The sequence below is a fragment of the Scyliorhinus canicula genome, chromosome 6 (assembly GCF_902713615.1).
Source record: "Scyliorhinus canicula chromosome 6, sScyCan1.1, whole genome shotgun sequence".
NCBI classification, from domain to species: Eukaryota; Metazoa; Chordata; class Chondrichthyes; order Carcharhiniformes; family Scyliorhinidae; genus Scyliorhinus; species Scyliorhinus canicula.
Window position 1 is genome coordinate 190,989,862 of NC_052151.1, and position 14,100 is coordinate 191,003,961.

Sequence of the window (14,100 nt, forward strand, 5' to 3'; positions counted from 1 at the left end):
TTGGATTTGTCCTGTTTCTTGTGTACAGGACACACCTGGGCAATTTTCCACATTGCCAGGTAGATGCCAGTGTTGTAGCTGTACTGGAACAGCTTGGCTAGGGGAGCGGCAAGTTCCAGATCACAAGAATTCAGGACTATTGCCGGGATATTGTCAGGGCCCAGAGCCTTTGCAGTATCCAGTGCCTTCAGCCGTTTCTTGATATCACGTGGAGTGAATCGTATTGGCTGAAGACTGACATCTGTGATGCTGGGGATCTCCGGAGGAGACTGAGATGGATCATCCACTCAGCATTTCTGGCTGAAGATTGTTTTTAAATGCTACAGGCTTGTCTTTTGCACATATGTGCTGGGCTCCTCCATCATTGAGGGTGGGGCTATTTGTGGAGCCTCCTCTTCCAGTGAGTTGTTTAATTGTCCACCACCATTCACAGATGGATGTGGCAGAACTGCAGAACTTAGATCTGATCCGTTGGTTGTGGGATCACTTAGCTCTGTCTGTTACTGGCTGCTTATGCTGTTTGGCACACAAGTAGGTCTGTGCTGTAGCTTCACCAGGTTGACACCTCATTTTTCTGTATGCCTGATGTTGCTTCTGGCATGCTGTTCTGCACTCTTTATTAAACCAGAGTTGATCCCCTGGCTTGGTGGTAATGATACAGTGGGGGAGAGGTTTCAGATTGTGTTTGAATACAATTCTGCTGCTGCTGATGGCCCACAGCACCTCATGGATGCCCAGTGTTGAGTTGCTAGACCTGTTCGAAGTCGATCCCATTTGTCACGGTGGTAGTGCCACACAACACAATGGAGGGTATCTTCAATGTGAAGACGGGACTTTGTCTCCACAAGGACTTTGCAGTGGTCACTTCAATGAAGCATGCCTTAAGAACATAAGAACTAGGAGCAGGAGTAGGCCATCTGGCCCCTTGAGCCTGCTCCGCCATTCAATGAGATCATGGCTGATCTTTTGTGGACTCAGCTCCACTTTCCGGCCCGAACACCATAACCCTTAATCCCTTTATTCTTCAAAAAACTATCTATCTTTACCTTAAAAACATGTAATAAAGGAGCCTCAACTGCTTCACTGGGCAAGGAATTCCATAGATTCACAACCCTTTGGGTGAAGAAGTTCCTCCTAAACTCAGTCCTAAATCTACTTCCCCTTTGAGGCTATGTCCCCTAGTTCTGCTTTCACCCGCCAGTGGAAACCTGCCCGTATCTATCCTATTATTTCTAATTTATAATAGGATTCAATTTTCATCCTCAGACTGCCCTATATAGCGCATAAAGGAGCCTTGAGATTGCAGCACTTATATGGGGCTACAAGATGGGAAACCCACCAAGTCCTTGGCCAGATATAGCTTTATAGAAAATTCCTTGGAAGATAATTAGACAAAGAAGCAGAATGGTAATTTACAAGTAGTTTCAAACCAGAATAAATGTTTATTTTAAAATTTATAGCATTCGCCCCCTGCTGTGCATCATTAGGAATATTAAATGTGCCTGTATCTGACAGGCGGTATGTAATTTTCAGGAGGTGGGTGGGCACTATGTTTATGGTGGCGGGGGGGGGGGGTGCTCTGTAACTCAGTTGCCTACTCTGATGTTAGGTATGGATGCTTTTTCAAGCCTTTTGGTTGTGCTGATGTGTGTGCTTGAATCTGCAAACTAATAAATATCCATTGAAAATATATTTTAAGTAACCCTGATCTCTTGTGGAAAACCGTAAATCACATCCTTCACCACTTGATGATTATGGTTTACTGTTAGAAAACCCGACTTATATGCAACCTTTTTAAAGGGTAAATAATGCCAGAGTGATCATTTAGCATTATTTGTGCGTTTCATAATCTAAATCCGCAATCTGGTCTTGTGTTCTACTCTGCTGAGTGTGGATATGAAATCAAATTATTCTGCTGTAAGTAGTGTAGCTCTTAGGTTTATTTAAGAACGGGAGGATATTGTATTTGACTAGCCACATGAGTTTTCTGGCTTAATTAGTTCACTTCCAGTTGTAGCAAAATAAATTTACCGATGAAGCCTTCTGTTGGCAATGATCTTTATTTTCTGGTTCGACTTCTCATTCTGTATACTTTCTTTCTTCAAGGCTTATGGTATGTCCGCATTACCATTGAACCTGATAAGAGGTACAAGGAGCGTGGTTTATGAACGATTGCAAAATACCGAAGACCTTGAAGAAGTGGAACAGCAAATGGAGAGGATTAAATCCAAGGTCGGGGTCAAACATTTACATGTCAATAGGTTTCAGGATCTTGAATCAACAGATACGTTATGTTAATTTTGAATGTGTTTTGAAGCATTGATTTATTCACATGTTTTTAAAAAAGCAATGGCCTGCTAAAGAATCAAAATACTAATTAGTTAAGCTTTGATAAAATTAGCTTCTAAATAATTTGGTGGTCACGGTACTGATTAACCTCAAAACCCGGAATTGCAAATCGTAAAGTTAAATTGAATAAAATATGAGTTTTGAAGACCGACATCAGCAAATTATACAAAATCAGATGGCGATTGTAAACACCTAGTTGGTTTCTTGATGTTTTTCAGGAGGAACTAGCCACCTACTTGGCCAAGTGACTCCAGTCACGCAAAACGTTGTTAACGCCCTCAAGACATCGAGGGCTGGCCAATGTAATATTGACTTATCAGTGTCACCCACATCTCAAGATAACTTTTGTTTAACATAAAGCGATTTCCTATCCTGTCTTGGTTGCCAGCTTGCACCTCTGGTTATTTTTGTGTTGTAAATGGGTGAAATTTAAAGCTCGGATGTAGACAATCAGTAGCAAATGCTGCAAAGTCTAATTTTTTCAAGTGAAGGCAATCCTGGCCAAGTTTAGAAGTAGGAAAAAGCATAGAAGTTGGGAGTTAACTGGGTAAAGTTAACCAGCCCGCAAATGTGGGGAAGCAGAGCATACTTGAAAAAAAACCTTTGAAGTCACAATTCGAACCATAAATATCACTTTCTCTGTACATTCAACCACTGCAAAATCAAAATGCTTAGCAATTTGTTTCTCACCTCCTCTTCTAAAATATTCAAAGCAAGAATGGCAAAAGCATGCTTACAAAAGATGAGAATTTAATTTCAGTCATTTGGAATGCTATGTTTATTATAGAATTAGAATTCATAGAATTCCTACAGTGCAGAAGGAGGCCATTTGACCCATCGATTCTGCACCAACCCTCTGAAAGAGCACCTTACCTTGGCCCACCCCGCCCCCACGATTCCCATAACCCCGCCTAAGCTGCACATCTTTGGACTGTGAGAGGAAACCGGAGCACCGGGAGGAAACCTGCAGTCATGGGGAGAAAGTGCAAACTCCACACAGACAGATACCTAAGGTTGAAATTGAACCTGGGTCCCTGGTGCTGTGAGGCAGCAGTGCTAACCACCGTGCCTTGTAGCATTTTAACTGTTAAATATGACCCACTTTGGATAAAGGAATAAATAGCTGAATTGAAGATTTTCTTGGTTTATTTCTACACAGACTTTCTCGCTCAGAAACAGATCATTTGGCTCAACTACTCTATGGTGGCATTTATGCTCCATCCAAGCTGCCTCCCACCCTATCTAATCTGAAATGCTTCCTTTTTATTGTACAGGCATTACAGACACAACACGATTCTCGCACTCCTGGTAGTAAGCTGCTTATTAGTTACTGGATAGATATTTGTTACTGTTTTGTAGCCTTCATTCTTCACTGCAAAATGTAGTCCATTGAATAGTTCAGACACAATGTAAGCCTGTAAGACATAAGGGGTGTGAAACCAGGAATATCTGAAGTGTAATAAAAGCACAATGCTGTGGAAGTTGGAAATACTCAGCCGTTCTGGCAACTTCGGTGGCGAGAAATTCAGAGTTAATGTTTCAAATATGACTCCTCAGAAGCCTGAAGAAGACTCATATTTGACTCAAACATTAACTCTGCTGCTGACCTGCTGAATATCTCAACTCTAAATCAAGTGTGTGCATGAAATGTAATATATTTGTCAGTTTTATTCCTGAAGGGATAAGGTTGGTATGAATCTGACAACTACATCTTTGTAATTCACCCATAATTTGTACAATTTTAGAATTCTAGGAATTCTTAACCAAGTTTGTAGTGGATTTTGTCAGGGTAATTTTCACACATCCAACTGATGCAAATGCTTTGTGGCAGTGAAAAAATTAAATCTCCAGAAATGCTAGAAAAATATTCTATCTGAATTACTTTTCCAATCATAAAGCCAGTGAACTTTAACAAACCTTTTAATTAAACATTAAATTACACGTCAACAGCAATGACTTGTAATTGTTGTAGTAAAATGTCGCGCTGCTTTTCAGATGAGCATTATCAAATAAAATATGACACCGAGCCACGTAAGGAGATACTAGGGTCCGTGACCAAAAACGTGGTCAAAGACGTAAGATTTAAGGAGCGTCCTAAAGGAGGAAAGCGAAGTGGGGAGGTATAGGGAGGGAACTTCAGAGCTTTTGGCCCAAATAGCTGAAGTACAGCCGCCAATGGTGTGGAGTGTTTCAAATTGGGGATGCCCAAGGGGCCAGGTTTAGACCTTTCAGAGGGTCGTGGCACTGAGGAGATTAGAGCTAGGGAGAGCAAACCATTGAGGTACTTGGTAATGTAGGTCAGCAACCATAGGAGTGCTGCATGAACAGAATTTAATGTAAGTTAGGATATGGGTATTAGAGTTTTGGATGACCTCAAGCTTACGAGTGATAGAATGAGAGAAGTCAGTCAGGAGAACCTTGCAATATTCAAGACTAAATGTAGTAAATGCTTGGTTGAGAGTTTCAGCAGAGGATGAACTATGGCAGGCTAGGTGAATGTAATGTTACAAAGCTGGGAACAGGCAATCTTGGTGATTGCCTACATATTTCAGGAGCTCATTTTGGGGTCAAATATGTCATGAAGGGTGAAAAGAGTTTGCTTCAGCCTCAGGTAGTTGTCAGGAAGAAGGACAGAGTTGGTGGCAAGCCGATGGAGTTCGTGGCTGGGGAGAGAGAGAGGTGTCTGTGGCAGGTATTGAATTTTCCTACTTTCCGCCAGAGCGGCGCAGCTGGATGGAAAAATAACGATGAAGCAACAACAGCATTGTCCGCTGATGATGTAATACTGGAGCCCACCCCTCCAGCAACTTAGTTTTTTTTAAAGAGGTACCCTGATATAATGAAGTTAAAACTGAAGACAATTCCCACCCTACAACACCATGTGCCATGCAGAATTTCCTCCCCATGCAGAACTCTTTCCCTCCCCCATGCAGACCCCCTGCACACCTACACCCCTTCCTTCCACTTCGAACCCCACCCTGCGCCCGTGAGCATAATCCTGCCCAACGGAACCCCGCCCCCCATATGTGGAACCCAAGAGCTCCAATACCTTCTCCGGCATAGAACTTTGCTGCCCTCCCCGGCGCGGAACCTCGCTGCCCTCCCCGGCGCGGAACCTCGCTGCCCTCCCCGGCGCGGAACCTCGCTGCCCTCCCCGGCGCGGCACCTCGCTGCCCTCCCCGGCGCGGCACCTCGCTGCCCTCCCCGGCGCGGCACCTCGCTGCCCTCCCCGGCGCGGCACCTCGCTGCCCTCCCCGGCGCGGCACCTCGCTGCCCTCCCCGGCGCGGCACCTCGCTGCCCTCCCCGGCGCGGCACCTCGCTGCCCTCCCCGGCGCGGAACTTCGCCCCCCCCCACCATCCCTCCGTGAGATGTATTCATGTGTACTTTGCTGGGTTCCGCTCGCCAGGTGCACAACTTGGGAGACCATTTGTAATTCAGGTAGGTGTACCCTCTTGCTAATGTGAATCCATTATGTAATGGTGGGGGTGCATTTTCAGCCCTGAGATGGGGTTCTCAATATTGACCGTCACGATTACTGTTGAATTACTGGCAGGGGGAGTGGGATCAATTGTGTCACAACTTCAAGTAGGCATGAAACATGGTTTGGTCCTTCTGCAGGAATTTCCACTCCCGTCACCAAAATCCCCCGATGAAAATGGGAGCAGACAATCCCCATCCAATGACTTTGATCTTCCTAGTATTCAGTTGGGTGCCAAAAAGACAAGTTGGTGTAATGTACAGGGCAGCACGGTAGCATTGTGGATAGCACAATCGCTTCCCAGCTCCAGGGTCCCAGGTTCGATTCCAGCTTGGGTCACTGTCTGTGCGGAGTCTGCACATCCTCCCCGTGTGTGCGTGGGTTTCCTCCCGGTACTCCGGTTTCCTCCCACAGTCCAAAGATGTGCAGGTTAGGTGGATTGGCCATGCTAAATTGCCCTTAGTGTCCAAAATTGCCCTTAGTGTTGGGTGGGGTTACTGGGTTATGGGGATAGGGTGGAGGTGTTGACCTTGGGTAGGATGCTCTTTCCAAGAGCCGGTGCAGACTCGATGGGCCAAATGGCCTCCTTCTGCACTGTAAATTCTATGTATATAAAGCATATTCTGATTCACAAAGTGTAGATTTGCTTGAATATTTGTTTGCGCCAGAGAAAATTGTTACCTGAACAGTACTCGGTAATGCTCATTGAATCTTCCAACAGTGCATAGATGGCCGCCCACTGTCCACGGGGGACCGAAGAACTTTACAAAAACTACAGGAAAAGTTGCGAAATCTTAAAAGAAGAGACAGACACCTGGAAACAGCTGAGAGAAGTTGTTGGTTAAAGTTTTGCTGTGCTCTACGACCCTTTAAGGTACATATTTTGTCTATGCCATATATACATATTACAGCTTACTTATTTCAGACACCTTTGTACATACATATATAAACCTTGCACAGAAATTCAGTAGATAGGCAGAACATATATTTAGTTGAGCTTGAACATGGTTTATAATGTTTCAACATGATGGACCATTTTGGAACTTCTGACAGTTTAACTCCAGTATCCTCTCTGGTTTATGTGAATAATGTGATATGAAACAAAATGGTTGTCAAACAGTAACTCAAATATACTGCCCCATGGTCTGTGTCTCCTTCGGTAATGTAAGGCAATGTAAAAATGTCAAAAGTATTAAGCTGGTGGGGAGGGGACTGTTGACGTACAAAGGGACCTGGGTGTCCTAGTGCACCAGTCACTGAAAGCAGACATGCAGGTACAGCAAGCAATTAGGAGGGCAAATGGTATGTTGGCCTTCATTCCAAGAGGACATGAGTACATGTAAAGATCTACCATGCGGATTTTGTGGCACTAAAACTCAGTACAAATTTGAGTTAAAACTTCTTGGGTGCAAATAAGAATCGTTTATTGCCTCTATTTGATTACATTTGAGAGTCACTTAAATCTTATTCTATAATGTCCGGCTAGCAAAAAGGACTTAAAGAGAAGCAACTTGTACACAATTTAACTTTCAAAATAATACAGAAATGGTTTCTTGCTTGCGGCAAAACAGCATGCATTTACTTCAAGAGTTAGAGTGGAAAAGTGAAAGTATAGAGACAGCGAATAGTTTAGATCAAAGCATAGATGATTCATGAATAAAGATGGCCGTACGGATCCTCGCCGTTATACAAAATCATATCGGTCTTTAGCCATCGATCTGCACCCCTTTGTAATCCTAATTGGTTTGGGTTAGAATCAAGTGAGTTTGATTTGACAGTTAGCTGTCAATCTTCAATGTGCAACATTAGTTTTAAATGTTTCATGTCTGAATACTTGTGCATGTTATGGAATGCAATTCTGTGCTGTTTCCTGGGATGTCAGGATTGTCGAATGTGAAGAGATTGAGTCAACTGGGCCTGAATTCACTGGAAGTTTGAAGGATAAGAGAGGATCTCATTGAAATATATAAAATTCTGACAGATTTGGAAAAAGTGTAGATACATTTTGAGATTTTAATGGCATTAAGGGGTATGGGGAGAGCACAGGAGTGTGCTGTTGAGATAGAGAATCAGCCATGGTCATATTCAATAGGCTCTACGGATCAATTGGCCTCCTATTTTCTACGCTTCTATAGTCAGAGCATGAAATCTAGGCAGGAGCTGACAATTGCAGTGATTGAAAGTTAATAAATGTTAATGTTGCTGTAGAAGCCACTGTGGAATCATTTCAGATAAACCCAACAATGTTTTGTTTATTTTTTTGTCAGCTTTTTCATGGGGGGGATGTGGGGGCAGGTGTGATCAGGGGGTGGAGAGGGGTGAATGTATATTATACTTGAATTGTGCCAAAGCCCGTCTAGATGTTCATTTACTCTAGTTCAAATTTTCAGGGCAATTGCTTGAGCGCATTCTGTCTGCACCACCCTCGGGGTGGCACTCCGTGGGCTGTCTCAAGATAATTTGCCTGTAGGCTGTGTATCTAGTATAAACTCACTAGAAAATGTATGTCAACTCATGGACGGCTTAAATGATTTTCAGAATATTTTGCACAATGAGACATGTCACATTAATAAAGAGATATAGGAATTGGAAAGTTTGAATGTTAAGGTGCTGTTTGAGAATTCTGGTGAATCTATTTTTTCTTTGCACCCCAACTCCTAATGTTTCATGTGTGTGTACGTACACACACACATAAAATTATCTTGCTAATTAGTTGTGCTCTAACAACATTACATACATACAAACATAGGAATTAGGCGCATGAGTAGGCCACTCGGTCCCTTGAGCCTGCTCTGCCATTCAATAAGATAATGGCTGATCTGATTGTAACTTCAACCCCACGTTCCTGCCTTTCCCTGATAATCTTTCATGTACATCTTTGGTTTGTGTATTTAGAGGTGTACATATTTTATTCCTTCTTGGGATGTGGGCATCGCTGTCTAGATCAGCATTTATTACCCATACGTAATTGCCCCAAGAAGGTGGTGGTGAGCCACCTTCTTGAACTACTCCAGTTCATATGGTGTAGGTGCACCCACAGTACTGTTAGGGAGGGAGTTCCAGAATATTCATCCAGTGTCAGTGAAGGAACAGTGATGCAATTCCAAGTCAGGATGTGGAGTACGGGGGGGAGCTTGCAGGTGCTGCTGTTCCCAGGTACCTGCTGCACTTACATACATAGAATATTACATAGAAAATTCGGCCCTTTGGCTAATCATCAAATTCAACACCCTGAACCCGCCTTCCCCCATATTCCTTCATCCCTTTAGCCCCAAGAGCTATATTCCTTCTTGAAAGAAGCGGTTGGTCTAGATCGGACACGTGGTCTGCGAAGGCTTGGTTCTTTGTTCTGGCCTGAGCTATTTTCTGTGGAAGTGAATTCCTACAGATTCACCACACTCTGGGTGAAGAAATTTCTCCTCACCTCAGTCCTAAAAGGTTTACCCCTTATCCTTAAACTATGACCCCCTAGTTCTGGACTCCCCTCACCATCGGGAACATTCTTTCTGATTATACCCCATCTAATCTTGTTCGAATGTTCTATCTTTCTATGAGATCCTCTCTCAGTCTTCTAAACTCCAGTGAATATAATCCTAACCACTTGGTCTCTCCTCATATGACAGTCCTGCAATCTCAGAAATCAGTCGAGTAAATATTTGCTGCACTTCCTCCAAAGCAAGAACATCCTTTCTCAGATAAGGGCACCAAAACTGCAGTACACCAGATGTGGTCTCACCAACACCCTATACAATTGCAGTAAAACATTCCTATACTCACATCCTTGCAGCAATTGTTCCCCATTATGAATTCCCCCATTTCTTAATCAATCCCTTGGTCTGCGTCTGCTGAATTTTAAACTGTTCCCAATCCTCGGGTCTATTGCTTTTCCCCATCTAATTTCTTTGAATCTAATACGATCTCTAATGTCCCTTGTAAGCCATGGTTTGGCCACCGTTTCCTTTCCCTTCTTACACTTGCACCAGATAGGAGTAAACAACTTTTGGAGTTCTCCTATTCGTTCCTTGAATTCGTTCATTGCCTGTCCATTGTCCTTCCTTTCAGTAATGTTTCCCCGTCCATCAAAGCCAACTCGTGCCTCATACCATCACAGTTACCTTTCTTGAGATTCAGGACCCCGATTTCAGAATCAACTACCTCACTATCAACCTTGATTTTAAAAATTCTATCATATTAAGACTATTCATCCCCAACGTTCTCTCACAACCTGTACTTCTATCTCTTTTATCTCTATTTTATGTCAATAGAAATATCTCTAAAGAGTCAGTCCTATTCTGCACACGTAACACACTTTAACAGTGGCATTGATTGCACTTGGAATGATATCATTCCATTATCGGAACTGAAAAAACAGCATTAATATCGGGGCCCCATGATGGGAGAACAAGGAAAGAATTACTTAAAATTTCATTACAAATGGTGACTAACTCAGGAAGATCATTTAATAAATATGTCAAAACTTTCTCATATTAAAACGAAACAACATAGCTTCCGGTCATCATTTGATCTATAAAAGTGTTGACAGTTAAAATTGCCTTACAGGCTAATTAGTTGTGCTCTAATAAAATTACATACGTACAAACACAAAAATTAGGCACAGGGGTAGGCCACTCAGTCCCTCGAGCCTCCTTTGCCATTCAACAAGATCATGGCTGATCTGATTGGAAATTCAACCCCTTATCCCTGTCTACCTCAAATAAACGTCCACCCTGTGTTGATCCAGAATCTTTCCAGCTCTGCCTTAAAAATATTGAAAAATTCTGCTTCCACTGCCTTTGAGGAAGAGAGTTCCAGAGACACTCAACCCTCTGAGAGAAAGCATTTCTCCTCATCTCCATCATAAATGAGTAATTCTTTAACAAGCTGAAAGAACCTCAAACCTGTTGCTAACCTCCCTGATGTGTTGCAGAGTCTGCAGCTTATCCTCTAGCTCATTGACTACAAGCCGAAGTTCCTCAAGCTACAAACACGTACTGCAGCCGTGTTTACCCTGGATAACAATGTTATCCAGGAGCTCCTACATGCTGCAGCCTTGACACATCACCTGTCTTGCCATCCTTAATGTGTTTTAAATCACTGCTTAATTATATTATTTACATATTTATGGTGATTTTATATATTTTATTAACTTTACTGACAAGTTGTGTACTGTTTTAAACCATGGGAATGGAGTAGAAATTCCCCACCAGATTCTCACCAAACAGCTAGCTCCTTTCCCTGTAGTAGAGCTAGAACCAATCCTAAAGGGTGAGGAAGACAGAAGAAGCAAAGGATATTAAATACAACTCTTTCCCCCCCCCCCCCCCCCCCCCCTTACCAAAGTCAAAGTTTGCACTTCATCTCCATGCTGCACGCTCCCATTTTGATGTCATTAAATGTTTACTGTCAAGTAATGCAGATTGCCCTTCATTTGCCAACAATTTTAATGCACAAAATACTTTGGTTGTAATCTTCCTGCTTTTCTTCCATCTCTGTTCAGTTCTTTCTTCAGCTACTACACATACTATTGGAAGTGAAATGGATAGCTTTGTTTTGTTAAAAATTGACCTTCATTACAGCATCATTGGTTTCCTTGTAGTTGGATAATCACTTCTGGGATCGAGAAGCATACTTGGAATCCTTCCATTCTGATAACAGTCCCAGCTACATATTATCTTTCACATTATAGCAATTCCCACTGAGTTCCAGCTTTTGATTGTGTTGAATTAAATTATTGCTGATGGAAGCAACTAATGTTCAACCATGTTTGTATAAGTTAATGGTTGGTTGTATCTTTATGATTTAAGAAAAAAGAGCTATTTAGACTTAACTCTCAAAGTGCTATTGTAAGATTATCCACATTGGCCACTAAATATCTGTAAATATTGTACAAATGGTTCAGGTTTAGTTTCCAAAGTACATATCTAACTTATGTAATTTAGTTTCAAAAATAACTACTTTCAAACCTGAGTGGCTTCAAATCAGTTATTACAAATTCAATGTTGAATAGCATGGACAGTATTTTAAACATGGACAAAGCGGGAGTTCTAATAATTTAAATTCAAGATGGATCAATTAGCCAAAGCGAATATTAATTGTGAGCATGTATTGTAAGGTTTTCTAATGTGTCAAATGCTGTGGAGAAAAACTGTCAAAACCAAAAATGAAGATCAAAATGCAAACAATGAACAATGATTATTAGACTAGTTACTTAGACTTCACTGCTGTGATGAAATAATAGTATGGAAGAGAAACTGCCAAGTTGTTCCCCTCGTTACTTAGAGCATTTACCTTTGATGCTTGCTTCAAATACTTTCTTAGGCATATACATCTTTTACGAAGGTAGGCCACTCAAAATTGTATATAGCATTTGAAGCATGGCTTCATCAGTAATCTATCGTCACTACAATAACTTGTTTAATTTATAATTAATTGATTTGCAGATTCCTCCCATTTTAATAGGCCTTTTGAGCAGGTTTAATTGACCGGACTCTGAGTGGTGAGTGACACCCCAACCCCTTAAACAAGGTTTGATTATTGCTGAGAAAGAGACATTCTGACAAAGCTTTTCATCTCGCACTCATCAGGACAGATACAAGCATGCCAAAATTCCAAGCGAGCAACATTTTATATTGCATGAGAAGTGAATACTGATTCATTGGCAAGTTGACTCTGGTCGAAGGATTGTAATGGAGAATATACCAGGAATTATTGTCCCCCGTGCTTTTGTTTAACTCACGAAAAGTGCAATATCTGGTCATGTTCCTTTTGCTTGCTGTGGGCAGATCACTGCAAATGAATATATGCAGCTCCTTGCAAGTATAAGTGAGCCACATTGTGAGCCTGACTGATCATCTTCACCTGGTTACTAGTGTAATCGTTTGCACACTCGGGATTGTTCGACATTATGTTCTGAGTTTTGCAACCATGTGGTGGTTGAATATAGTTTGTACTCTGCCTATTGAGAATAGCCAAAGAATAATATGAAATCCCAGTCGTTTGGACGTATGGTCTATGTACCTGGCATTGCACCAGCACTGAAATTCATACACCACATTGCTCATTTGTGTGGTCGGCAGAACTTATTAATGGCTCGGTGGCAGCATCCTGTTAATGGAAAATACCACTCATGTTGCCACTGCGCAGCTAGCTTCACCTATTGCTCAAAAATTTGTGAAACTTAAATGTGTGGTCTTGTGCTCAATTGCATTTAAGTTTGATATGTTGTCCTTTTGCTTGGTTCAGAATTCCTTCTGTGTCATCAGTTTCTTAAAAATTTGGTATTATAAACTTTTATCTCGTCACAATCAAAACTGTCAAATATAACTGTTATGAACACAATTATTCTGTTGCTTGTTAGTTACTAATCATTTTTGGTTTGCTGCAAGTTCAATTTTGCATTAAATAAATAATTTTTCTAATCTATCCACTGTATCTTGGTTGTGTTTTGATTTTCTGCAGCTGCTGTCATGTGTTTATGTTGTGGATAAAATATAATGGGTGTGAATTTAAGAATATATTTTGTTTTGCAGATTGCTCTGGGGATCTTTTTCATCTTGGTGGCCCTTTTGTTCATTATTGCTCTCTTTCTGTCAAAGTAAGTTTATCTTGATTATTTCATTACACACACCAGCTTCCCGAAGAAAAGAAATAGATAATGAAATTAATTATTATATTATCTTCATTTTGATGAAACTATGTGCAAAAGATTGACGGATGTGGCCTCTTTAACACTGGCTTAGATATTTGTGAAAAGATGGCCCAGCATAGCTATTATTGATGTGAGGAAGTGGTACGGAGTTAAAGCATAACACTTTTTCAGCATATTCTAAATGTTCAATTTCCACTTAATTTCCTTGTGTTAATGCAGCAGTATTAATTATTGAGATTCGTATCTAATTCCTTTGAGGGAGGTGTTTTGGGGGGCTACTTTAAACAGTACTAATTTCTCTTCTCACCACCCATCAGTAAACCGAAAGATGTTTTTGATTTTGTTTCCCTCATTATGAGTGATGACGCATTTTCCAACCCTCAGTTTTAGTGTGATCCAATTTTCTATTAATAACCCCACTGCAAATTCCAGTTAAGATGAACTCAAAGGGTTTGTTTATTTTCACACACTCAAAAACATGGGGGTAGGAGGTGGGGTCGCAATGCCACCCCCATACTTAGACAGCAGAGATGATGCGGAGATGCCGGTGTTGGACAGGGGTGAACAGTAAGAAGTCTTACAACACCAGGTTAAAGTCCAACAGGTTTGTTTTGAATCACTAG

At 41.5% G+C, this 14,100-nt stretch overlaps 1 protein-coding gene across 2 annotated transcripts in view; it reads left to right on the plus strand.

The window, feature by feature from the left end:
• lmbrd1 (LMBR1 domain containing 1) overlaps window positions 1–14,100 on the plus strand; it is a 257,830-nt gene that overhangs the window by 175,823 nt on the left and 67,907 nt on the right. For both annotated transcript variants that reach the window (XM_038800685.1, XM_038800686.1), the window contains exons 8-10: window positions 2,107–2,232; window positions 6,551–6,703; window positions 13,359–13,423. In XM_038800685.1, the coding sequence (XP_038656613.1) occupies window positions 2,107–2,232; window positions 6,551–6,703; window positions 13,359–13,423 (344 nt within the window). The remainder of the gene's footprint in view (window positions 1–2,106; window positions 2,233–6,550; window positions 6,704–13,358; window positions 13,424–14,100) is intronic.